General features: G+C 44.1%; 3 protein-coding genes across 8 annotated transcripts; 2 read left to right on the forward strand and 1 right to left on the reverse strand.

Moving 5' to 3' along the window:
* Positions 1 to 6: 6 nt before the first annotated feature.
* On the reverse strand, positions 7 to 3,540 carry haus2 (HAUS augmin like complex subunit 2). Of its 4 annotated transcripts, none has more exons than XM_083683734.1 (8): positions 3,446 to 3,540; positions 3,086 to 3,190; positions 2,651 to 2,746; positions 2,479 to 2,548; positions 1,811 to 1,943; positions 983 to 1,091; positions 549 to 748; positions 7 to 337 (listed from the first exon to the last, which is right to left on the reverse strand). In XM_083683734.1, the coding sequence occupies exons 1-7, from the start codon at positions 3,467 to 3,469 to the stop codon at positions 551 to 553; spliced, it is 735 nt and encodes a 244-aa protein (XP_083539860.1). In that variant the 5' UTR covers positions 3,470 to 3,540; the 3' UTR covers positions 7 to 337; positions 549 to 550. The 4 variants fall into 4 exon arrangements, with proteins under 4 accessions (XP_083539860.1, XP_083539861.1, XP_083539859.1 ...); XM_083683735.1 differs by having other exon boundaries at positions 522 to 748; XM_083683733.1 differs by having other exon boundaries at positions 7 to 748.
* A 133-nt stretch (positions 3,541 to 3,673) lies between these two features.
* On the forward strand, positions 3,674 to 8,489 carry lrrc57 (leucine rich repeat containing 57). The gene is made up of 6 exons (XM_083683738.1): positions 3,674 to 3,812; positions 4,183 to 4,386; positions 4,868 to 5,003; positions 5,287 to 5,555; positions 5,976 to 6,161; positions 6,793 to 8,489. Exons 2-6 carry the CDS (start codon positions 4,303 to 4,305, stop codon positions 6,832 to 6,834), a joined length of 717 nt encoding a protein of 238 aa, XP_083539864.1. The 5' UTR covers positions 3,674 to 3,812; positions 4,183 to 4,302; the 3' UTR covers positions 6,835 to 8,489.
* Positions 8,490 to 8,694: 205 nt separating this feature from the next.
* On the forward strand, positions 8,695 to 26,659 carry tyro3 (TYRO3 protein tyrosine kinase). 3 transcript variants are annotated; one of them, XM_083683729.1, is made up of 19 exons: positions 8,695 to 9,087; positions 10,442 to 10,625; positions 12,986 to 13,086; positions 13,776 to 13,946; positions 15,875 to 15,961; positions 16,248 to 16,363; positions 16,907 to 17,087; positions 18,438 to 18,580; positions 19,922 to 20,060; positions 20,429 to 20,555; positions 20,828 to 20,922; positions 21,284 to 21,379; positions 22,267 to 22,347; positions 22,621 to 22,713; positions 22,810 to 22,931; positions 23,366 to 23,475; positions 23,761 to 23,920; positions 24,265 to 24,401; positions 24,920 to 26,659. In XM_083683729.1, exons 1-19 carry the CDS (start codon positions 9,030 to 9,032, stop codon positions 25,350 to 25,352), a joined length of 2,634 nt encoding a protein of 877 aa, XP_083539855.1. In that variant the 5' UTR covers positions 8,695 to 9,029; the 3' UTR covers positions 25,353 to 26,659. The 3 variants fall into 3 exon arrangements, with proteins under 3 accessions (XP_083539855.1, XP_083539856.1, XP_083539857.1); XM_083683730.1 differs by having other exon boundaries at positions 20,432 to 20,555; XM_083683731.1 differs by lacking the exon at positions 8,695 to 9,087 and having other exon boundaries at positions 10,569 to 10,688.
* Positions 26,660 to 26,865: the final 206 nt, after the last annotated feature.

The raw sequence follows: 26,865 nt of genomic DNA on the forward strand, positions 1-26,865 counted from the left end.
GCAAAATTGGTTTATTATGCAAAGATATGCTATTTACACTTGCACAAATACAAAATGCAGTTATTGAAAAGGAATGTGAATTCAAAAACAAAGCTAACACAAATATGATTAGAATAATCATGAACTTATTTAACAATATACCATGACTACAACTGACAACAAGATTAAAACAATGCACTTAATAAAATAACATTTCGCATCATTCTAAAGTCCTCTTCAGAGTCAAGTCCTGTCCCAGAATCCTCTTCACCTGATCAACAACAACAATCACCCACATCATGTGACATTGTAGAAAGTTCAGCACTCGAGGAAAAGGACCAGAATATTCCATAGAACTCTGAAAATAACAGAAAATAAATACTTTACAACAGTATCAGCTGACTAAGAAATTAATGTTTGCATTGGTAGTAGTAGTAATACAGTAGTTTGTACATGGCATATGTTGTAGGAAACATTCAATAAGCCTAATAGGTGCTTTCATAACATTACAACACAACAGTTCTCCCTCTTACAACCTTTACCGTATTTTAGAAACATATTGTCAATACATTTAGTATATGCAGATAATCCTGTCTTCATGTAGGCTGCCCGTCTCCATGGTAAAGGACTCTGAGGAGCTGGACTTGCTTGCTCTCTGGGTAGCGGCATCCTTGAGCATGCTGCGCTGCCGGCTGCTCCACTGTAGAACCTGTTTGGAGAGTTTCTCCACCTCCGTCACCTGAGCTAGGAGTAGAACGAGACCATTGTTCTGTAGCGAGAGAGAGACAAGAGAGAGTGAGGGGGGGCAGAGAGAGAGAACAGAGAGAGAGAGAGAAAAGAGATGTTGATCAACATAATAACACCAGACTTGTATAACATATGTCACAATGTGTGTCATGACCCATTTATATGTTTGATTTGTAAAAAGGGCGGTAAAGATTTCGAGATACGAAGACGTAAAGGAGAAAGATAAGGCCAGAGTTTGGGTTTTGATCGTACTCACCAGATTGCTCATGGACTCATCCATGGTTGGAATGGTACGAACAGTTTTCATCTTCTCCTCCAGGTTCTCGATGAAATCAACGACCATCTTCATCACCTCCACAACATATCTTATAAAGCAGGACCACAATGTTAGGAAAACATTATAAAGATAGAGGCTGTATTTATCTTCACTTACTTAGTCCATCTACTGCAGTGGAGGCTGGTGGAGGTAGAAATCGGAGGACGGGCTCATTGTAGTGCATGGCATGGAATGAGGAATGGTGTCAAACATATCAAACACGAGTGTTTGATACCATTCCTTATTTTGTTCGATACATTACAATGAGCCCATACTCCCCAGTCCCCTATCCCAAAAACATCTCACCACTGTATTTTCAATCCCTCTACTGTATCCCTCTACTGCAAACCTTTCAAGTTGTTCCTGTCGTACATATGGGCATGCTTTGCAATTGCATCCCACTTGGCATTTGGCTTGTGGAAGTAGGAATCGGAGGATGGTGTTTGATACCATTCCTCATCGGTTCCATGAGCCCATCCTCTACCTCCACCAGCCTCTAGGTCAGCCTACTAAATCAGAATATATCCTAATCTCTTCACCAACCAGAGGTGAGTTTCCATAAAACTTTGTAGCGCTAAAATCATCCTCTTAACTAAGATCATCCCAAATCCATTCTAGGCAAAGATCAAAAATCATCTTCCATCGACAAGGCTTTTGGGAAACTTTCCCCTGTCCATATTGCACAAGATAATTCATTCTCAATGACCTAAGCCTTAGGCTACCTGGCTGAGGTAAAGGTTAAAAAAACTAAAAGAGAATGTCCCTCACTTGTGCAGGTCTGCCTCTATGGGCAGGCTGGTCTGACACAGCGGCTTCATCAGCCTCTGGCGCAGGCTGCTCTGCTCCCGTAACACGTCCTGCAGATGGGTGGTGAACTGCTGCAACGACGTAAACCTCTGACCTGGACCAGGAAACATTGTGTCTGCCATTTAACCATTGACTTTTTTAAAATATGTTTTCAGGGCATTTCTGCTTCATTGGGATAGAGACAGTAGAGATTGACAGGAAGGATGGGTGAGAGAGAGGAGGGATGGATGACATGCAAGATATGTCGAGGGTCGGAATCGAACCAGGAACCTTGCGATTATGTGGTATGCGCATTAGTGTGCTACGCCACGAAGCGCCCCAACCATTAACTACTAATATAAAGATGTAATATGACAAAGGATCTCTTGTGTGTCCCTACAAGTCAGTGGAGGCTGGTAGGATGTAGGATAGGTTCGGAGGAGAGGTTCATTATAATGCATGAAATTCCCTCATTCCATTCCTTGCATTACAATGAGCCCGTCCTCCGATTTCCACCAGCCTCCCCTGCTACAGATGGTGAATTTATACCGAGTGTATCAAAATTGTTGTGTTATTCTGGATATTCAGCAACATAAAACTTGATGATCAAGTTAAGTGACACCACAGTGCAACAGCATAACCCCACTTACTCAGATAGAACTTGTGAGTGACATCTGCACTTTCTTTCTCCAACCTCAACAACTCCGACTCTAGGTTTATCTAAAACAAAGAAGTACAAATACATATCAAGGTGTCATTCAGACATCTCTGTATTGATGCCTTATGAGCTTCAATCTAAGTATGTGGATAGGGCAAGCTTACCGTGTCAAGCTCCCGTTCCATTGAGATCAGCTGTTGAGCATCACGGAGATGTGGAGAGAAGACATAGGGTTCTTTGGGGACAGCGTCGAGAGCCTCCTGTGAAGAGAGACTGCTATTGAATGTCCTGAGATAATGTCTCAGAGTGCTGATCTAGGATCACTTTTGATTCTCAGGTCATAATAAATAAGATGATATGGGCAAGGGGGACCTGAACCTACATCAGCGCTCCTACTCAGAGATTCTTTGTGAATACGAGCCCTGGGCTCGGATCAATGACAAGCTCTGCCTAAAACAATGGGGGAAATAATTAGCCATCATTGGATTCAGTTTAAAAGTGGTGGTGCATGCAGCCATGGGTGCTGCCTCTATCCAATGTACCCCTTATCTACCAGCTCGGTGAAACACCATTGACTGAGGACCGTGAGTGAACCTCACCTGGGACAGGACGCCAGCGACGACACATCTGGCCAGGACGTTTGCAACAGGTGTCACCGAGTGTGGAGCAAGGTCCCACGGATTCATTTCACAGGGTGATGACGTCTGATCCGGAAAATAGACAGGTAGTGTTCATGCTTGTGCTAGTTAAACGTGTCAATAGTGGCTATATGGGTTAGGGTTAGACTACAAACCTTACACTATGCATTACATTTTTAAGCTAACGACGTTACTATTATTTATATATATATAGTAAGAAGAAAAGCAATTTGCTACCCAATCCCACACAAGACACTTTCACTCAAAAACGAAGAATTGGTAAGGCGATGTGAAATGTACGCTAAAGAAGCGGTTTTCTACCAATGTTTTGATGACTTTTTTCATTCAAATTTCGCCCGCCGATGTGTTTTTGACTCTTCTTCTTCTTCTTCTTCTTCTGTGGAAATGAAAGGTTTGTTTACTTCCTGAGAACGTTGTTGGAAGTGCAACACCTGTTTTTCTTCACTGCCACCTAGCGGACTGACGGTTTAGCGCTCAGTAGGACGCATGCGCACTGATGCAAATAGTGTATGTGACTGGACCAAAGAAGCAGGATTAGCAATGTCCAAGCTTGTCAGATTTTAGGTCCGACAAGTCTTTCAACCCCGGTGTTATCGATTGTATTCAAGTGATAACTGTTCACTCGCGTAAAGCGTCGCAAAAGAAGCACTTCTATTTCCATCTTGACGTAAGTAAACAAACGAATACCAGCTGGGCTGGTGCTAGCTAGCTAGTTGTTGTGAGCTAAATGAATTCCACACCCATCTGCTTGGTCTGTCTCATCAAGTTAGAATGTCAGCTACAGGTCGGATCCCATATGGCTAACGTTAGCTACCCTTATTTATTAGGCCGGGGGCGATGGGAATGTAACTAGCTCGCTAAAAACTTCAACTGAATATGTCAACATGCTTGGTGCTTGTCACTTTAAAACGAAGGGTGGACTGTATGTTTCGGCAATTAGCTGGCACTATGGTAAATTCAGACCCTTTGCAGGCTTAGTGTTAGTTAGATAACAGCCCTGATTGATTTGTGTTTCTAAACTGGATACCTTTTTGCAGGTGTTACACTGAGGACCAGCGAGGAGGAAGCAGCTTACAACATCATCAGTTCTATAACATAACTGTCAAGTTGAAGTCCATCACCTCGGAGGACCGCATCAGCCTGTACCAGCATTATCAATGGGGAACAGTGCACTCAAATCCCACCTGGAGACCTCGCAGAAGACTGGGGTCTTTCAGCTGACAGGGAAGGGCCTCCCAGAGGTAAGAGAGACAGACATTTTAAATGACTTGCCATCACGGTTTGTTCACCTCATGTAAGGCATTCAGGAGTTGTTATATTGCTTCCCTGGCTGAGTCTGGCCTTCAAGATTATGGTCAGTGTGATTGTAGTCCAATATTCCCTGTATACTGTGACACTGATTAACATGGCTATGGTTGGGGTCTTGTGGAAAATGTACTAATAGTCGAGAACTTCATTTAATTTGGTACTGCAGCAGAATCCTAAAAACGTAAAATAGAAAATAGAATCAAATGTTATTGTTCCTCCTCCGAGGACGGAAATTTGCCTTTGGCGCCACCATGCAAAACATTATAAAAACAAACATTGGATCATATTATTGTATTTTTACTTCTTTGATTTTTCACTGCATTGTTGTGAGGTAGTTTGCCAGTCAGCATTTCATTGCACCCCTGGTTGTATCCTGTGTATATGATGAATACACTTTGATTTGCTGTATTTCAGTTCCCTGAGGAGCTCCAGAGGTTGACTGCCAACCTGCGAACTGTTGATCTGTCCAACAACAAGATCGAGGTGCTTCTGCCCTCCATAGGAAATTTCCTACAGATGAAGAGTCTTACTTTGAATGGAAACAAACTCAGTAAGTGTCTCCGTCTCCCCTGTTTCTATACCTTGACAAATCTGCTATGTCGTATCAGTCTGTTGTTCCTGTATATGGCAACTGTTTGAGACATTATTGATCTCTTCGCTTTTCTATGTAATTGAAGTGCAGGTTTAGTGCGTTATTGATGTGCAGTTGTTCGCTTCAACCTCTTTGCTCTTTGCGTTAGGTGTAAGCTAAGAGAGAGTGTGCGTGTGTGTGTGTGTGTGTGTGTGTTAATGTGTGCGTTTGTTTGTTTGTTTGTTTGTTTGTGTCTTCTCAGCCAGTCTCCCCAGTGAGATAGGGAAGCTGAAGAAGCTGGAGGTCCTGAGTTTGAATGGTAACCAGCTCCAAAAGCTGCCAGCCACGGTGGGGCAGCTCAAGGCCCTGCGGACCCTCAGCCTGTCAGGGAACATGTTCAGGGAGTTTCCCCCCGGCCTGGGCACCCTCCGACACCTGGATGTTCTGGACCTGTCTAAGAACCACATCCAGGCCGTGCCCGGGGAGGTGTCTGCCCTCCAGGCCATCGAGATCAACCTCAACCAGAACCAGGTAGGCTTAGGGGGTTGTAGTCTGCTTTCATCCCACTCTGCTGCTGTCATGGACCAGGTCTCTGTTGAACACGTGTTTGATACCATTCCTCATTCCATTCCATGCATTACAATGAGCCCGTCCTCCGATTTCTACCTCCACCAGCCTCCCACTGCTGTATACATGGGTTGCACATTCTTTTTCCACTGATGCACATTCTCATCATCGTCCTTGTCATTTGTAGTTTTTCCTGAGTATATTTTTCTTTAGGACGCGTCTGACAGACCCTTACATACTGCAGTGTCATGTAATGTAATGAAGGCCTAATCATGTCTTGCATGTTGTCTACGAATTGAAAGCTTTTGCTTGTTTGACATGAGAAGCGAGACACATTCCCCTAAGGCCACAGCTACAATGAGATCAACCATTCATTCCCTCCAGATTTCAATGGTGTCTCCAGACGTAGCCAGCTGCCAAAGGCTGAAGGTGCTGAGGCTGGAGGAGAACTGTCTGGAGCTGACCTCCATCCCTGTGGCCATCCTCACCACCTCCACCGTCTCTCTGCTCTCTGTGGAGGGAAACCTGTTCGAGGTGAAGCAGATGAGAGACCTGGAAGGGTATGATAAGGTGGGTACCTGAGAAGGCTGTCTGATGAGTAACTGCTGTTTGATGAGATGCCAGATTGATAGCTGTCGGTCCGAGGTTAGAGGGAGTTAGAGAGAGTGTAAGTCACGCCTTCCTTTATCGGTCTTAATCTACTGTTTACTAAACAACTTGGGCTGGTTTTCCCAGACCCAGATTAAGCCTAGGACGAGAAGCATATTTAATGGAGAATCGCAAGTGTGATTTCCAGGATTTCCAGGATTTGGCTCAATCTGTAATTGAAATATTGTTTTTTGTGGTTGAGGTACAGTGCTTAGCATTTATCAGCAGTGCTGAAACAAAAGATGGTTTCTCTAGAGTGGTGGGCTCAACAATAATGAGATTTCAAACGGACAGGAGGATCAAGTGAAGAAAGTTCTGGCTCAGACAGATCTAGTATTATTTCCCAGTCATAATCCCTGTACTTAACATAATCTTTGGTCAAACATAGGCCGAGTTCCACCACCATAATACAACCTGGCTGATATTGCAGTCATAATTTGGACCACACACACCGAACTCATTTGAGCATTGAAGAAGCTTATCTCTGTTATTATTAAGTGTTCCGGCCTGACGTTTGCCTGATATCTATCTAATTGTTGTTTACCCTCCACAGTACATGGAGCGCTTCACTGCCACCAAGAAGAAGTTCGCCTGATCGAAGAAGAGTACAAGAGCTCCCCCTTGAGTCCAGCTTGTGAACTACACCCAAGCCCCTATGTGGTCGCAGCTAACTACTACTCCTACCACCACAGTATATTCTGGCTTCTGCAGCAGCTCCCACAGGATACAATGGAGAAGGACCACAGTAGAAGGACTGATAGACAGACGGCATGCTACTGGACTGGGTTTCTCATGGGATAACACGTATATTTCCATTACAGAGAATGATGATGATGTCAACAGAACTCTATGGACTGTACAGCGCACTCACTTATAATATTCATAAAAATTGCATCTTGAATTGGCCAATTTACAAATTTCCATAATTTTAACAAAAGCATATTGCGCTTGACTAGTCTGGTGGTTAGTTGTGATGTTCTATTTTAAATTGGCATTTCAACCCTGGCTTTTTCGACTGCCTGAATAACTATCAAGACAAGTACAAGTGTAGCAGGCAGCATGCTCCTCTGTTGATATCCGTCAATAATGATGGTGATTGTGGTTGTGTTGTTGACTCTCAGTCCTGTAACACCCATGCAGGTTACCCACAAGTCAACGAAACCTGTACAGCAGAGTTCCAGAATGTCAAAGCAATGACAGGTCTGGAATGTCTAGAATGTTTATGCACTACAAATACATTATATGCAGCCAGAATGAGATAAAGCAATTTTTTAAATGTTGTATGGAAGACAGTAAGGATCTGGAAAGGGCATCTACATTTCTCTGAAAGCACAGCCTAAAGTAAATGCCAACAAATCAGGGGTGAGTTTTCTGGAAACCTTGTGGCACTAAGGTTATTGTAGAGTCAGTACAGGAAGGGGAAGGATGAGCATAGTGCTATGAAGCTTTCAGGAATCTCACCACCAGTTTGGTTGGTTTTACTGGTTTCACTTCTTATCATTCTTGAATGCTCACTGGTCTCTTCATCATTAGTACTGGTTTATGTCTGTGTTAACTCATCCCCAGGTGGTCTCATAAAACATGTATCACTGTTTTCAGTTTGAACTCTCAAATTCTGTTGCTTGAAGAACTTTTGTTATATGAACATTGTGATTTTATGAGGTAGAGTCCATAACATGTTGATCCACAGAAGAGTTTATGGGTCTCAAGTCTTACATTTTGATCCTAAACCTGAACTTAATAGTGATCTAATCAGTGTTGCTGATCAATGGTGCACTTTCTATGAAAGGAGTTGCAATAGGCTGTCCATAGCAATGTAACTTACCTCCATCAAGTGTATGTAAGTGAATTGAGACAGAATACTCTCCATGAGCTGTATCAATATATTAACACAGATCCATATATGACAACTTCACTTGATGTTTATAATTACTGCTTTTATTTAATGTTTTTATGTAATATTTTAATGCTGTTTTTAGTTTTTTTTTAGTTCTTGAAAATCTGAATCCAATGTTTCAACAGTCTTAATGTGTTTATTCTAACATGACATCAGCTTTATGAAAGGAACATCCTTGCTAACCCATAGGCATTTATCATTGGTATTTATATCAACATTTAGCCCTTTATTTAAGCTCTGCTTTGAGTGTGCATTCGGGCAACTTCAGCTGTCATGGTTCATCAGTATCACATGTAGGCTGCATACCCTGTTTTGGTCTACCATGATACCCCATCCTTCATCCTCTTAATAAAAACATGTATGACATTTCTGTGTATTTTATATTTCATTATCTATGTCCTGTGTGCTGCACTGCAAGCCAGATTCGATTCAAGCGATACGTTTATGGCAATGTTGATACTTTGATACTTTGTTGCAAACTTTCCTCTCTCACCATTAGGAGGCAGTCATGCCCACTAGCATTCCATAGAATCACCTCATCCTGTGAGGTAGCCTCGTAGGAAAACAACTACGTGTGACAAGTAAAAGCTTGCGACAAGTTAACTGAACTATAGCAATCGGTTTCTACATGACGGGAATGAAAGTAGCTACTTTTGTCTCTCAGGTCCAACCGGTGTTTTGCATCATCGTCCTGGTGAATTGTATCAGACAAGTGGATGAATTTAACCGACAATATCTCGAGTGGTCACTTTCTAGCGCGGAATCGTAGTTCGGCGGGACTGTTGATGTAGCTGGTTGGAGAGGAGCGACTGTTCACCGCTGTGTTGTTCGGCTCTATGCGTGGGATAGCGGATTCATGAGCCTCTAAACATTGTAAACCTGACGATGAAAAGATGATAAATGCTCTACTGATTATCCTGTTCCTGGCTCAAAATAATGAAGGGATCCATGGTAAGTTTGCTAAGATATTTCACAAACAGCTAATAAAGCCAACTTGGGAAAGCAATTGATGCGCAATAAATCATTGATTGTTAATAATCGAAACATTGGCAAGTCGACGTCAGTCCTCGGAGATGTTAACAATCAATAACACCGTTCGGTAGACGGGTGATGATAGTTCAAAACAAGACCACGCTCCAAACAAGGGTATTTTGACCTCCGCCGCGCAGTCAAGGGCTCTGCACAAGATCCCTAGGGTCTACCTTCAACTAGGTAGCAATTTTCCAAAGTTGATTTGAATTGAATATATGCCCTGGGTCTGAAATCAATCACTGTCCTTTACTTTTCTCTTTGTAAGTCAGCCGACGTTTTCAATTGTAGGCTATTCAACACAACTGATATTGAATAATGCATTTGCCTGTCGATTATGAAGTCCTTGTTATTTATGCCTGAGTAAACTTCACTTTTCATTAAATTAGTAGAAATACGTATTTTGAAATTGAAATTACTCAACTGTGGGGGATGAAGGAAACACACTTCCTCCTATGGTCATTCCATCCCCCATCCCCCCTTTCCTTTTACAGGAGGGCAACAAAATCACAGTCTTCCCATGACAAATGTGTTTGAAGTTGTTTACCCCCTCATCATCTGGCAGTTAGATATCAAAACATCCATCTAAGAAACATCTTCTGTCTTAGAGAGAAACATCAGGTGTGTGGGACAGCCAGAGTATAAATAACTTTTCAAATGGTCGCACTTCACTGGTCTACGTTGTGTGTAGAAGAATATGGTCATTGATGGTGGACTACCGCTCTGTAGGCGGTTGGTCTGTTGCAGGCTGCAGCTTATCCCAGCCCCAGCTGTAGTTGAGCTGCCACAGTAGAGAGCTTTCACCCCTCTACAGCCAGCGTGTATGACGTCTACAGCCAGCCAAGAACACGCCGGCCGCGACTGGCCAAGCAATATGCAGAAGTCCAAGCACACAATAGACACAAACAGTTCTAGACAAAAGCCTCTTGGAGGAAATAAAAAGATACAAACTGTCTTTTCCCAATTGTATTGCTCTCCAGTCCATTTTTAAGTGTCACAATGTCTACTGCGCATTGACATTGAACGGAGGCCAGGATGTACCTTTTGAGGGACATCTAGTATCTCTTTCCTATGAATCCTATCTCGATGCTTTTGTGCCGGAATATGAAGCCTATTCATTTCACTGAGCACAGAGCAGTTTAGCTATGGGAAATAGTTCTTTCCTTCTTGTATCTGTGTTAGAATGTGAGGATGCTTCAGTTCATTCACATTTTATAACAGCAACAATGGATCAAACCCTAATGACATCATTCATCTTTCTTGTGTCCAATCACAGGACTCCGGTTCACAAAGAACCCCACCAACCTCACGGTAACCCAGGGCAACATGGCGCGGCTGGGCTGTGCTATCGAGGGTCTGAGCGAGCCGGAGATTGTGTGGATGAAGGATGGGGAGAAGCTATACAGCACGGACCAGATGTACATCACACTGGAGGCCCACCACTGGGAGACCTTCCACAGGTAAACATCAGTGATGATGATGTACAACACCCTAGAGGCCCATCACTGCGAAACCTTCCAAAGGTAAACATCTGTTCAGATGGACGTACTGGGCTTCATGCTGGTGGTGAATGTACAAGGCGATGGTGATGATGTCCCATCACAGACCTTCCTCAGGTAGAGTTGATATTTCAGAGAAAGTGCTAGTTTATTGAGAAGCAGAGACATGTAGGGTACAGGTGTTAGCTTTATGTTTGTGTAGCCTCTTAGGCCTCTGTCTTAGATTCTATCCTTGTTTTTGACCCATATGAGGGATACACTGCACATATGTTGATCTTAGCCTGCCTTGGGCTAAGACACTACAGTCTGAAAAGCCCTATGTTGTAATATGGAGAATGTATCTATGCAATACATTCATTTGCAGTATGATTCTATCCTTTAAGCTACAGTATTTTAACCTTGCTTACAGTAAATTCAATGTGTTTGTGTGTGTGTGTGTGTGTGTGTGTGTGTGTAGGTATGACTGGTGGGTTTGGCAGCATGTTGGCTTGGTGTGTTCTGTGTTATGGTATGAGTGTCCTCTGTGTTTGAACAAACAGACAGTGCAACACAGTAAATACAGGCTGTGCTGCTGTTCCCGTCTTTGAAGACTTTCTCTCCCTCCACTCCATCAAACATGGGTCAAATATATGTTTGGCTGATGCAATGGAACCAAGGAAATAGTCCCAAAACTGTCAACTTGATTTAGTTTGCCAGATGCAGTACAAAACTCCAAGACAGAATCAAGAGCACTTTTAGTACTTTCAATTCGTTGACATTTATGTATTTGAACCTCGGAATCAACATGACTGAACTTTGAGGAATTTAGCACGGTTGGGGTTAGGGTTGGGGCATGTTGGGGTGGTGAGGTAGCCAGGAGGCCTGGGGCTGGGGCGGAGGGTTGCTAATCGGCTTTAGAGGTCTTTGTTCCTGGTGGAGCCCGTCGATAATATGCCTGGGGGGAGAGCCAGGGGTCTGGTCCGCTCTCTCCAGCCAACCAGCAGGTACACCTCGTCCAGTAGGATAGAACGTCACAGAATGTTCCGATAGAAATCGATCATGTACAACAGACACGATAGCCTTGTCATGCAGAATCGGGAATTGTATGACCTCTTTACGCATAACTATTTGCAACTTAATGAATGTTCCAGAATGTTGGTGTTCAGATAGAAATGGATGGTGAAGAACAGAACATGATTGTCTTGCCATATAAATTACGCAGGTCTGTCTGCTCTATACCTTGCATTTCTATCTGAATGCTTCACCTTGCTGAAGGAGCCCCTGGCCCAGAGGTATGGGCGGGAGAGGCTGGAATGCAGTCAGCTGCCCGTGAGTAACAGGAAGCTGGAGGCCGGACCCGCGAGCTGGCAGACTAGCGGACCAGCGGTAAAGTGAGCTCCCGCCGCTGGTCGGTTGCAGCCGTTTCAGTTAATCTCATGCACAATGTTCAGACGCTTGTGGATTGGATCAAAGGTCTCCAGGTTACCCTCTGAACTCAATGTCCTGTTTGCTGCTTATCGTGTCCCTGAAACATCTCCCAGATAGATACCCATCCCTTCCATGCTCAGCACATGGTATCCATGCTGGAATCTATATTAAGCTTGATTTGTTTTTACTAGGGCCATCGATATTTTTAAAATTGTATTATTATTAATCTACCGATTCATCTAATGTGGGCATGTGATGTTTTTGCCTTATTTTTCCCCTTGCTCTCTCTAGTCTAGAGTTTTCTAAACAACAAACCCAGAAGTGGTCCTTTAACATTGAGTGGGTAGTAATAGGGTTCTTTATAAGTTAACAGTGAAATGGCCTCCAAATCAATGGTGCAAGTTGCCTTTCCCATTCCCATATATGAAGACAAATGGGTGCTGACTGCTTGAACCGAGCTTCCTTGGTACAGCACTCTTGTTTACTTGACTACATGTCACTTATTTTAGCTTCATCTTCTTGTGCTTGGTCTGATATATAGAAATCCGATTAATAAATGTTACCGTAGTTTGTCCCATGGTAGTTTATTGCTCCCCATGACCCATGGCCCATCACTGTTCTCAAGACCTCAGTATAGCCTAAAGGTGGTTATCTTCTGTTTATTTTATGTGTATCGTTTTATAGTCTGTTATTCTACTTGATGTTTGACTTTGACCAGTATTTTGTCTGACATCATCCCATCAGTATTGGTTTGAGTACAGATCTTGTGATCTGGAGGGCTGTGTTCACGTGAATCCTGTGATGTTTTAATGGGTTTGATATTATCAAGTAATTTTCTCTGTATGATATTATAGAATTGCAAAACCATAGGGATAAGTGTGTGTGTGTGTGTGTGTGTGTGTGTGTCTTTCCAGTGTGAAGTCAGTCCAGCAGCAGGATGCAGGGAAGTACTGGTGTGAGGTAGAGTTCCATGGTCTGACCATCTCCTCTGAGCCCGCCTGGATCACTGTAGAAGGTAAATCAATACAGTTGGCTCTCCCACCGTCTCCTGTTCCCTCCATCACTCTCTCAGCGCTCTCTCATTCACTCTTTTTCCATCCTCCCCTTTCACTCTCACTGTCATCTACTCTCTTTAACTTTCTCCTGTTGCCCAATCACATTAAACCTCTCTGTCTCGCGTGAGCACGTGCGCTCTCGCTCGCTCGCTCTCTCTCTTGCTCTCATTCTCTCTGGTCTTCCCTCCCAATCGCTCTCTCCCCCTCAGTACCCTTCAATTTAGCTACAGCACAAACAACATTCCTTAAAGGGACAGTCTGTGATTTAAACAACAACAAAGCAGTTACCCGGCCACTTAATTTGGTAAACAGCTGAGGGATGGGGCTGGACAAATGTGACCACTCTCAAGTTCATAGACGGAGCTATGGATGCAAGGACTGACCATCCATGAGATCAACATTATAGTTTTAATCATGTTTTTTAGGGTATAGAGTGTTTGTTTACAATTACATTGTTTCCAAACAATTAAGTAAAACAAGCTAACATTTTTTTTATTATATATATATATATGTGTGTGTGTGTCTGTGTGTGTAAGACAATTGATCTAATATTCTTCAAGAATCAATGGCTATATATCATTAATTAAGTTTAAAAAATGGATAACCCTAACCCATAACTTACCCTATCTCTTTCTTATCGTCACCCTAGGTGTCCCCCACTTCCTTCTGGAACCCCAGGACGTTGCCACCTTCCCTGGGGTGCCCTTCAACCTGACCTGTGCCGCTGTGGGACCCCCGGAGCCTGTGGAGATTCTCTGGTGGCTGGGGGGGGTCCAGAAGGGCGATGTCACGCCCTCCCCATCTGTACTCAGCGTCCAGGGTGAGGCCCTGTTTACACGGCTGATATTACAGTCATCATAACACACTCTCTTATCTACATATCATAAGAGTGTTCAATGACGGCGAGGCAACCAAGGAGCAGAATTATTGCAGGCTCCTTCAGAAATGAGGGCTAGTAGCAACCATGGTGCTAGAATAACGAAAACTCCTTGTTGCCGGTACCCGTGTGTACACACACATACACACACAACACACACACACATCAATGGCTAAATGAATCAAGAGGATATCCTTCCAGTATACGTTCAATGAGACTGATGTGTCATAAGCTCCAGTCACCAGCATTAGTCACACAAGGAAGGGATTATGGCTTTGTGGCATTGTAGCTGCTCACTCTCCATGAGATTGGGTGGGTGGGTTGGTGGGTGGGGGTGTGTGTGTGTGTGTATGTTAGGGTTTGTAATAGAACAGTAGAACTAAGCCAAAGGTTATCCTCAGTGGGCAGAGCCCTACTGGAGTCTCCTGTGAGGGCTGTCTCCTGGTGTTATTATGGCTCCGCTCATGTGTAGCGGTAAACACACTTCTATAGGGGCGCACGATAGCGATGGTACTTACTGGATGTAGATCATGTATGCTTTTCTGTGAAGCGCATAGCATTGCAGTTGTGTAGGAAATGTGCTTTATAAATGAAGTCTGATTGATGTCATTATTGCAGAATTTACAGATGAAAGTATATCTTTAATTCATTTTGGTATTAGTCCGATAGTCTGCGAATCTCCTACGATTAAATGATTAGTTGTTGTAGTGATGTGGATGATATTGGTTGAGGATATTAAAAAAGCATCCATTTTCCAATCGATTGGATTTCTCCTTGAATTCCTGCATTCCCTCTTTGTCATCTGAGCTCAACTCTGTTGAGCTGTGTCTTAGTCTGGTTCCAGTAAAGAGCAGCCATCTCTGTTAGGTACATGTAACTGGACCTGCTCTCTCCTGGGTAGAATGGGATGGGAGTGGTGCCCTTCCTGTGAGGGACGAGATGGGTTGCGGGAGTGAATCTCAGTAATGATGGATCGATACTGCTGACGTAAACAGTGCAGTCATGTTTTACTGCTGACCAGAAGCTGAACGTTTTACTGTCTTCTTTATGACACTGTGTGATGACAAACTTGTGGCAGTCTTGTGACAAACTTGTGACTCTTATCATCCTTAACGTGAGGCAAGTCCAGACAAGAGTCATATACAGGTTCCTCTGAGGTAGAGAGAAGCTGTGTTAGTGAGTCAGTGTCAGTCACAGTCACCAGTAAGGTTGTGAAAAGCCTGGTGATGCTTGCTATGTCTGGGGTACCGTCTGGTACAGTGGAGGCTAGTGGAGGTAGAAATCGGAGGACGGGCTCATTGTAATGCATGGAATAGAATGAGGAACGGTGTCAAATGGTGTCAAACATGTGTACTACTCTGGTAGTAGTACTGTAGTAGTATGGCCCTGGGCATGAAGGCAAACTCACAGCACCGCATATGACGATCTGTTCATAGAAAAAACAAAAGTTAAATTGAAGTGTTTGGGACAAATTGTTAATTATAGCTGTCAACTTTGAAGTATAGAGTATTCATTTGTTGGGGGTTGGGTTTTCTATTTTGGAAGTCTTCGTTTGCATCCTTGAGTCTTATCCAAGCAGTGATAAATTGGAATTTTTTGCATTCATCTTTCGCGGAGGTCTCATTGCAGAGGAATGAGCCATGCCTGCTTTAATAAGGGTATGTCTGCAGTGATAAAACCAACCATCGTTCATGGGAAAGCAGGGCTGCAGGGCTGCTGGTTTAGCTTGGCACGGCTCTGGTCTAACTCACTCTGGCTCCAGTCGACTGACAGTTTACCTTTAAAGGGCTGTGGTGCTGACTGAGTTCTGAGTGCTGGCATCACTTAACGCTACTTAACATGACTCCCTGGCCCTGGTTCTGTCCCTGTAGGTGTGAATAACAGCATCAAGTTCTACTGTGAGGCCAAGAACACCAGAGGAATCTCTGTATCGCGCACAGGCACTGTGCATATTAAAGGTGAGCTGTTAGACTAGGAATACTGGCATCACTTTGAAGTTATTTTTGGTATGAGGTTATCTAACATACAACAGAATTATATAAAAGGTATGATTGGGCCCCTAACTTGTGCAACAACATTCTGATGCGATAAGTTCATTTGATACAATAGTACTGTATGTGCTTTGATTCTCAACCTCTCTCCCTCTCTCTTTGTCTGCCTGCCTGCCTGCCTGCCTGCCTGCCTGTCTGTCTGTCTGTCTGTCTGTCTGTCTGTCTGTCTGTCTGTCTGTCTGTCCGTCTGTAGTTCTCCCATCAGCTCCAGTCAATGTGCAGTTAGTCCAGTTGGTGCAGAACAACGTCACATTGGCATGGAAACCAGGCTTCACTGGCCACTCCGACCTGTCATCCTGCACCATCCAGGTAACCACTCAGAAACATCTAGGCAACCAACCACTGAGTAACCTCTAGGTAACTACTTACTACCCACTACAGTAGGTAACCAACCACTCTCAGTCCCATACAGGTAAACACTCAGACCTATCCATTTAAACACTCAGAAACATCTAGATAACCCCATAGTGTTCTCACTTCCATACAGGTAAACACTCAGACCCATCCAGGTAACCCATCCCTGAGTCCTAGTTCCAGGAGAATGCAACCATTGTGACTGAGATATATGAATGCTCTAGTTGTCTTAGTTCCATAGCAAACCATCATTTGGGTAACCTACAATTCCAACATTTCTCCCCAATGTTATCAAAGGAGCTTTGAGACATCAGTGAACGTATCATCAACATTTAATTACATCTTTCTTGTCTTTTTTTTTTTCTTTGAATACCTGTATAAACACAAGAATTGTATCCTAATGGAAAGATAACAAATGACCATCCATTGTTCACATTCCTTCCCGTTTATCCTTGAACTTAACACCTCTGGAATGTGTTCCCTCCAAACCTCTCACAGATGACCAAGAGTTCAGGGAGGAAAGTGGATGTTCCGGACCAGCGTGTGGCGGTACCTCCGTTCCGGCAGGTTCTGAGTGGACTGAGCAGTTACTCCAACTACAGTGTCAGAGTCCTCTGTGACAACGAGGTGGGGACCTCACCCTTCTCCAGATGGGTGGACTTCCAGACCCCAGAAGCAGGTGTGTGTGTGTGTGTGTGTGTGTGTGTGTGTGTGTGTGTGTGTGTGTGTCATTGACCCCAAGCAGTGTTTTCTCTGCTTTGTCCCCTCTATCTGTCTCCCCCATTGACTATTAGGTCTGCCCTTCCATTTACAAAGGTCTGAATAAAACAAAATGGAAGAATGGTCGTCCATTCTCATTTGTGGAAAAGAGAAACGCAGCAGGTGCGTGTGTGCAGCAGATGACATTCCATATCGGTCTTTGTTCAACTGGTTCTCTTTTGTCATCCGACTACACAACCCCATCCCTGTCCCCACCCCCAGCTGGCAACACATCACAACCTCATAACTCATCGTGATGCTACAACATGGAGAGAGTTTTACAGTGGAATGGAATGGCATGTGTTGGCAGTCTGTCTGTAGCTCACACACATCTGATAGGCCGACAAAATAGATATTTGAACGTTGTTACTGTGTCAAAGTATCATCAAGGAAACCCTTAAATATGAATGTAGGAATCAAGAGAGTCTGCGCTTGATTGCTTTCCAATCAGGGTTATTGACTTGGCCTGTGTGTCAAATACATTGGAAATGTTTGGAAGTGCTTGAGCTTGGGCTTTATTTAACTTGAGGTTTGAAGTTTGCACTTCAGGGATTATTCCATTGGTGTCAGGCAAACTATACGAAGCGCACCTCAAATATTGACCCATGTCTGGTATATTAGGGTTTTGATATTAGGGTTGCAGAGTGTGTGTGTGTGTGTGTGTAGGGGGGACTAGGGGCTTCTGCTGCTGAGTGGGTGACCTTGTTTGTATGTTTGTAAACTGGCAGCCCTGGAGCCCAGCCAGTGGATTCCAGTCCCGCTGGTACAATGAACCATTGTGCATGCCCTCAATCCATATCAATGTGCTGCTCCCTGGGCCCTGCCTCGGTGGCGCCACCTACGGGCCAGAGAGCTCAGTGTTCTTCAGTTGTCTTCCCAGTCATTGGATCTGAATCCAATAGAACACTTATGGAATGTGGTAGAACGGGAGATTGAAAGTGCACCTGAAAATTGCGTGATGCAATCATGTCATCATGGACCAGAATCTCAAAGGAATGTTTCCAATATCTTGTGGAATCAATGCCACGAAGAATTGAGACTGTTTTGAGAGCAAAGGGAGGCCCTACCCAGTATTAGTACAGTGTTCCTAATAAAGTGTTTTGTGAGTGTATACTGATAGGTCAATTATTGAAAGAGAGAGAGAGAAAGAGAATTGTACATAATTGTCTTTCAATTTCAGAATGACAGCATTACCAAGGCCTCTCACTGTGCTTTACCTTAAGATGTAATAACATTGACATCTGTATCTCTGTGTGTTGTCTGTCCCCAGTGCCCTCTGCTGCCCCCCGGAACCTAACTTTTGACCTGACGGAGCAGCAGCTGTCCCTGAACTGGGCCACCCTGGAGGAGGAGGAGCTACAGGGACGACTCCTGGCCTACAAGGTCCAGTGGAACCTTGGAGGAGAAGGACAGGTACAAATTTGGACAACAACCACAACCATAAGAACTACAACAACCACAGCAGCAGTCTATACAGTATCAACAATAGTGTAGACGTCTACAACACAAGCATAGATTGGAACCTGGGAGGACAGGTACACGGACAGCCTTTATATGTACTATAGCTAAACAAACAACATCAACAAACATAACAATATTCTACAGCAGTCTGTAAATGTATAAACACAAGTGTCCAGCCTCTAACAAGACCACAGCCAAACAGCCAACAATGTTTTACAGCTACAGACAACAATCCAGAACTGCTAACTAGTGTTTACAGCTAGGCCTACTACAGTCAATCAACAGCTTCATATGAATTCACATGTAATTGGTATTATTATCATGTGAAGTAGTAAATATTTGTGACATTAATTGTTATGGCTTACACCTGGTCGTATCAGGGCTGTGCTTGTTTTAGGGGCAGGGTAGGGTGGTGCAGTATAAATGGGTCATCTCTGACCTGCCTTCCCTGACTCTTTGACAAGCTATCATGCAATCAGGTGAAATAGTTCTCTCTGAGTTGAGCTGCGTGTGTGTTTGGAGCAAGTGGAATGAACTGACAACGCCCCTTCTAGAAACAAATATAATGATTAACACAGAATGTTAGGCAACATGTGTGATCAAAGCTCAAAACAAACGCAGGTCATGAGCGGTTGGTTGCTCTAGTGATTGCTAACATGTTACCACCCTGATGGAAGTAGAAAATGTCTTAAAGTTTTACTCATATGACCTTCAATGTAATCTTCTCTCAAAGTATGAGATTGTTGCTGGAGCTCAATCTATTTCTGAACTGAGAAAAGCCATTGTGTGGAGAGCACATTGTGATGGAGGTGTGGGAATGATCCACTGTTCTATCTGTGTCTTCGAAATCCAATTACAAAACAACAAAGTAATGAATGCAGTTACTCTCAGATCTAGTAGGCTATATTTAGCTTTTCTCCCTTTGTATTTAGCAGCTCAAACACATGACATTGCATATTTGCACTCTCTCTCTCTCACACACACAAACACACACGTACATGCACTCACACACATACATGCATACTATTACTGCTACTACTCACTCCACTATTGTTGTTGTGTTTCTGCTGCTAAATACTTGTGCTACGTTATGCTATTGTTTTAATTATTATTATTACTTGCACTGTTGAGGAGCTAGCTTTCCCGAAGCATTTCATTACACTGTCTACGGCTGTATTCTGTGTATATGACAAATAAACTTTGCTTTGATTTGATGAGGTAAAATGTGTGTATTTAGCAGCTCAAACACATGAAGTAGAATGTGTGTGGTCGCTTGTCTCTGTTGTGTTCCAGGAGGCGTTGCTGTTCAAGGACAACGTGGCCCACCTGTCTGGCGGAGGGCGTTTCTTCAACGCCACGTTCCAGGTGTCGGCATGTACCGTGGCGGGCTGTGGACCCTGGAGCCAGCCGGTTCTGGTCATGCCTGCTTCAGGTGAGACCCTCTCACTAGCCAATCACTGCCCTCTCGTTTCATCCACTACTCATGCCAGCCTCTGCGGTAACCCCTTAGTCTTGTTACCCATCTCTACCCCTCCAGTCTCTACCCCTTCAGTCTCTACCCCTCCAGTCTCTACCCCTCCAGTCTCTACCCCTCCAGTCTCTACCCCTCCAGTTCAGCCCCTTGTTATCTACACATTCAGCTCAACTTGAAGTTTTTGTTTGAAGTCAACATGTTACTCCCACTGTATTAAAGGTTTCTGCTAGATTTTGAAGGTGACTCTTTGCGTGTGTGTGTGCATCTGTGCGTGTGTGCATCTGTGCGTGCGTGTGTGTGTGTGTGTTCTCCTCTTCTCCACACAGCAGTACCAGCCCAGACCCAGAGGGGTCACATGTGGGTGGGTCTGTTGCTGGGTCTCCTGGTGGCCACCATGATTGGTCTCCTCCTCACCGTCCTGGTCCACCGCAGAGGGAAGGAGACACAGTTTGGGTACGCTGCCGTCTCTCTCACCACAACACAGCCTTTCTCATCGGTCTTAAACTTTGTGTTTCAGCGAAGTGATGAAAATGCTGTTGACTTTTCTTATAACCACTCCTTTTAGGAAACAGACTTGGACTTGCATGGTTAGCTTGAAAAGCATCTATGAGACATGAGTAATAGATTTGCCCAAACAAGCAAAGCTTATGAGCATGTTTCCAGTTGTTGCAGATTTGTACCAGCCCAATGTACACAATGTATTGTAAGTATGAGTGTCCCAGCAGGTCTGTGTTCAAGCCCCCGGGGACAGAGAGCTCAGTGTCCTTCACTGCAGCACGCTCCTTCAACAGGCAGTGCCCTGAACACCAGGACTCCACCTGTAAGTCGGCCATGTTTGGCTCTCAGCCACCACAAATACAGGCACCGCTATTGACAGTGTTGTACCCTCAGTGTTGTACTGCACGCTCTATTGACAATGCTGCATTAGACACGGGCTCCAATCTGATTTTCTACCCTTCTTTAAAGTGTACACTTGTCCCCCTACCTCGTTCACTCCCCCTCTAATACATTTAAAAGGAAAGGTATCTGATGGACACATCCTCTAGCTTATGCTGCTTACACAATATGTCCAATGCTTTCAAAAGGCACGAGGGGGAGGGAGTGAGCAAGTGCACATTTCAGTTGGAAAGGTCGGGCATTGGTCCACAGCTGTGAATGTAATGCTCTCTGTCTCCCTCTAGTGGACAGTTTGGGCATCAACGAAGACCTGAAGACCAAGCTGCAGGACGTCCTGATTCCAGAGAGACTGCTGACTCTGGGTCACATGCTGGGGAAAGGTCAGTGTTGACCCAGCCCTTTATTTCACATAGCCGAGTCCAATAGATAATATTTAACCATAAAGAAGAATTATACGATGGTGGCTGGTGTGTTTAATCCTGCACAGGATTTCACACACACATGCACACTCAGTGGAGGTGGAGGTAGAAATCGGAGGATGGGCTCATTGTCATGGAATGACATCAAACGTGTGTTTGTTTGATACCATTCCTCATTCCATTCAATGCATTACAATGAGCCCGTCCTCTGATTTCTACCTCCACTGTGCACCCTGTAGATTAATTCCCCCCCCAGCTGTGCTTGATTTAGATTGGATTCACATAGTTTCTACAAAGGCATTTCTACAATGGTTGGTGTGTTTGATGCTGAATGGTTGGTGTGTTTGATGTTGAATGGTTGGTGTGTTTGATGTTGAGCAAGGTTAAACGTTGCCTTCTGTCTACACTGGACTCTGTATACAAAATACATAAATGATATGAGAAATAAAGGGCATGTTGATGAATGTGCTGGCTCCCACTATTAAAGCCACAATACGGACTGGAGCATTAGCAAATGTCAGCTACCGTAAAGGGTGGTGTTGTTTGGGAACAGGGCCCATTTGTTATGATTGTGTATAACTAAGTAACAGCTGTTTAATATCAGCTGTGTCATGTCTGGGATAGGATGGAATAGTAACAGAACCCATTCACCCCACTGGAAGAAACTCCCTCCCATTCAGGACTAGAAAGAAAAGGAAAGGAATGCGGATGTCTTGCATTGTCGATTTATTCAAAGATAGTAAATATGCCAGCGATACTGTAGTCATTTAATGTGCCAATCAGGGCAGGCTGGTGGAGGCCCTGCACAGAAAGACATGTGCCAATGACCTGTGTCTCCCTGCCTCCAGGTGAGTTTGGCTCAGTGCGCGAGGCCTTCTTGAAGATGGACGACAGCACTGTGCAGAAGGTCGCAGTCAAGGTGCTCAAATGTGAGTACGACTCTACGGCCACTGTAACATTGATTACATGTTAATGGTCCGGGAGAGGCTGGTGGAGGTAGAAATCGGAGGACGGGCTCATTGTAATGCATGGAATGAACAATGGTATCAAACGCATGTTTGTTACCTCATTCCATTCTATGCATTACAATGAGCCTGTGCTCCGATTTCTGCCTCCACTGTAATGGCCTGTAGTTTTATAGTGCTCATCTACAAATCCTCAAATGTCTTTATGGCTCATTTTCTCTGTCCTTGATCCCGCAGCGGACATCAACTCGTCATGTGACATTGAGCACTGCCTGAAGGAAGCGGCCTACATGAAGGACTTCCACCATCCAAACGTCATCCAGCTCATCGGTTGGTGAACAGACCCCACTAATTTCATCAGCAGAGCTTTGACTCCCCCTCGTTGTGCTGTTGTATTTGCTGACTGATAGTCTTGTCCTCCTCCAGGGGTAAGCTTGCACAGACGACCCCAGCAGAGGTTACCCATACCCATGGTGATCCTTCCCTTCATGAAGCATGGAGACCTTCACACGTTCCTGCTGATGTCACGACTGGGTGACGAACCCTTTGTGAGTTTTTTTTATTTTATTTTTTATTTTTTATAAAGCATTTTAAATGCACGCACACACATATAGACACACACACCCTTACCTTCAAAGTTATATATAGAGAGATGCTTTAGGACAGTAGCACACTGTTTTTATGAGCCTGTTCTCTGGTTTCTTTATTATCATTCTTTATTGATTTCGTCATGAAAAACACAAATGACAATACAAGGTGACAATACAATGAACAGGACAGAGGAAAGGTCTGCTTTATCATTCCTTCCTGTTTGGGAGGAAAATGGCTTGATGACCTCTATCAACAGTTGTTGGGTTAATGGTTCTTTCTCTCTCTGACAATGTCGTTGCAAATGCTCATACAGTTTATTGCTCCCTCCCGCACTGCAGATGCTTTTATAAGTACCCCTCTCTCTCTCTCCCTCCCTCTCTCTCTCCCACAGACGCTGTCCCTGCAGATGCTGATCCAGTTCATGTTGGACATCGCTCGTGGGATGGAATACCTGAGCAACAAAAGCATCATCCACAGAGATCTAGCTGCACGCAACTGCATGTGAGTGAAGTCACCGCAGACAAACAGTGCCGTAGCAGACACTGTAGATAAGATACTTTATCTGTTTACAAATGTTGTTTGTAGTCTACGTGCATACATGGCAGACATAACAGACATGCTGTATCACACAGATCTCATATCACAGTGTCACGTACTGTGGTGTGCTTTGGAGATTACATCTTAAGATGGAGCTGATATAACTGTGTTTTTCACTTATACACTGAATTGCCCATAGATCTACTCTGCTTGTGGGTTATATTCTGACCTCACTTCTGTTCTTCAAAGGCTGAATGAGAACATGACCGTGTGTGTGGCTGACTTCGGCCTGTCTAAGAAGATCTACAGTGGCGACTATTACAGACAGGGCTCTGTGTCTAAGCTGCCTGTCAAGTGGATCGCTCTGGAGAGCCTGGCTGACAATGTCTACACTACCCAGAGCGATGTGGTACATACACAAACACAGATGCCCTCATGATGGTCGTGGCACACACACACACTTTCATATTGTGACTTTGTTGGACAGTAAATAGAACACAGATAAACATTTGCAAATAACAAGCAGAGGAACCCATTTTTAATTCAGTTGTGTATGAGAATTTACAATAGTTAAAGTGACAGCACGTCATACTGTAGCAAGATGAATGTTAGTTTGGTTTCCCAGACTGTCAATTCATTCACATTGCTGACTAATGTCTGGATGTCAGCATCTGCAAATGTCAGTAGTAAGTGGTCCAGTGAAGTTACAAAATGGTGGTTTCAGGGGCTAAACTGACTCTCTCTCTCCCACAGTGGGCTTTTGGGGTGACCATGTGGGAGATCATGGCACGAGGACAGACCCCGTACCCCGGGGTGGAGAACTCTGAGATCTATGAGTACCTCATCAAGGGAGAGAGGCTGAAACAGCCCCCAGACTGCAGAGATGACATGTAAACTTGTGTCTTTATTGTCAGTAGAAACAGAATCTAAATGCATATAAATAACCAGAGGGCAGGGCAGACATGCGGATGTCTAAGTGATCTACTGCAGTGTTTCTCAACACCCAGAGAGAACTGTAGTTTCGTTCATCACAGCACTAATACACATGACCTGATTCAGCTTGACACGTTCAACGGGGGAGGCTGGTGGAGGTAGAGATCGGAAGGTGGGCTCATTGTAATGCATGGAACGGAATAGAGGAATGGTATCAAACAGACATGTTTCATACCATTCCCAATTCCGTTTCATGCATTACAATAAGCCCGTTCTCTGATTTCTACCTCCACTGGTGTGTTAGTGCTGGGCTGGACTTTAGTTGAGCTGGATCCGTTTTACTGGATCTGCCCAATCAGATGGCATCAGTGTATGTATACCTTTTTAAATAACCGAGTAGTAGTTACATTGTGATTAGCAGTGCCAGACTGAATAATCCAAATGAGCTCAAACTGTCATTCTCTCCCTCTCCCAGTTATGAGATAATGCACAGCTGTTGGAGTCCCGTGCCTAAGTGTCGCCCGGACTTCCAGCAACTCATAGACCAGCTGGAGTCTCTTTGGGCCAGCATGTCCCCTGGACCCATGAAGGAAGCCCCCCTGCTCTACGTCAACCTGGAGGGTGAGGAGGGGGACCAGGGCTGCGGAGCTGGGCTGGGGGCAGGGGCTCTGGGCCCTGAGGAGCCTGCCTGGGGGGTACCCTGGCAGTGTGTAGGTATGGAGGATGAGAAGGACTGGCTGATGGTCTCGCAAGGGGCAGCCCTGGCTATAGGGGGAGACTACCGCTACATCATAGGCCCGTGTAACGCTATGGAGGAGGAAGAGGGGGGTAGGCTGGCAGGAGACTCCATGGATACCTTACAGGACGTTCTCAGAGATGAAGAGGAAGATGCCGTCATTAATGTGTGATGTTATTGGACCACACCTGCGTCCTTAGCCCCACCCTCCTAAGCTGGCATGGTGTTGCAACTATGATGTCACATACTGATACAGTATGTTACTTGTGGCGGGTTGGTTGCTGAAAACGAATGGCTATGTGCCAGTATGACTCAAATGGGCAAACTTGGATGAAAGTCAAATTTCTCTTCCTGAACTGCTCTACCCATTTGCCAGTCACTCTCACTCCATCTCAGTCAGGGGAGGCTGGTGGAGGTAGAAATCTGAGGTCGGGCTCATTGTAATGCATGGGATGGAATCACAGCATTCCACACGTGTTTGATACCATTCCTCATTCCATGCATTACAATGAGCCTGTCCTCCAATTCCTACCTCTACTCTGTCTCAGTGTCCTGTAAGGCTAAAAACACCCAGACACAATCAGCACCTCTTAAGCCTTCAGTTAACATTATATTGATCAGTGAACAGTAGAATGACTACTATTTATTAGGTTTTTCAATAATGACTAATTTAGACTTTTTCACTGATACTGATAGACAAACACTGTAGCAGAAACACAGCATTCACTGACCGAGCCTTTTTCTAGAAGCTCCATTATAGCAGGGAATCTATGAACCAATGTACTGCCTTCCTGAATGTGCACTGTAGGCATTGAACGTTGTATTTGCTGCTTTTGCGAATTTTTATCTCTCTAAGCATCTCACACACCTAAGCGTAATAATATATGCACCCCCCAGACAAAAAGTGTACGTCACACTTGTTCTGAATAACCTATATTCTTATTTAACCTTTAGAACATATCATTGGACCACCTGTTGTAATCCTCATGTTTCTTGTGAATGAATTCTGATGAGTATTATAACAGCCTTCCTTTGAGAATATTGTATGTGACACCAGGTGATGCACAACAGGTCTACCTTATAGACCTGTCTACCTACCGTATGCAAGAACAAGTTGGACCAGTCTAAAGTGTGAAGATGTTTATTTTAATGTGTTTTATGGGAGCCTGTTGTTTAAACGGCTTATACCCTTGATTGTGCCTTCTGGAGCATTCCGTGTATGGGATATCAAGGGATATAAAGATTTAATGTGTACATTTTAAATGTGTTTTTTTGTATATTGTGTTACAAAATACGTTCCTGTTAAAAACCCAGATTCATTAAATATTCAGACTTGAAGCTATATTGCTCTATGTAACGGTGTTCTCACCTGTCCATCATTAGCCTACCCGTACGATGTTTTAGATTTGTACATAAAGCTGCAATGTAATTCACACTTGAAGTTGAAAAGCAAATAAAGTATTGGATTGTTTCGTGTTATTGTATGATAGCCTATAATATCTGACATGGAGCAGCACATCTTCTTTAGTGGTAGTCAGTCTGCCGATGAGCAGTCACGAGAGACAGAAACAGGATTTAAAGTGGAACACCTGCAATGGAATAATTAGCACTGGAGGGAACCAACCGCACACGGAAAATCACCTTCTTGATAGATGTGGAACGGATAATTGCCATAACAGTACAGT

The sequence above is a fragment of the Argentina silus genome (assembly GCF_951799395.1).
Source record: "Argentina silus genome assembly, chromosome: 13".
Classification (NCBI taxonomy): Eukaryota; Metazoa; Chordata; class Actinopteri; order Argentiniformes; family Argentinidae; genus Argentina; species Argentina silus.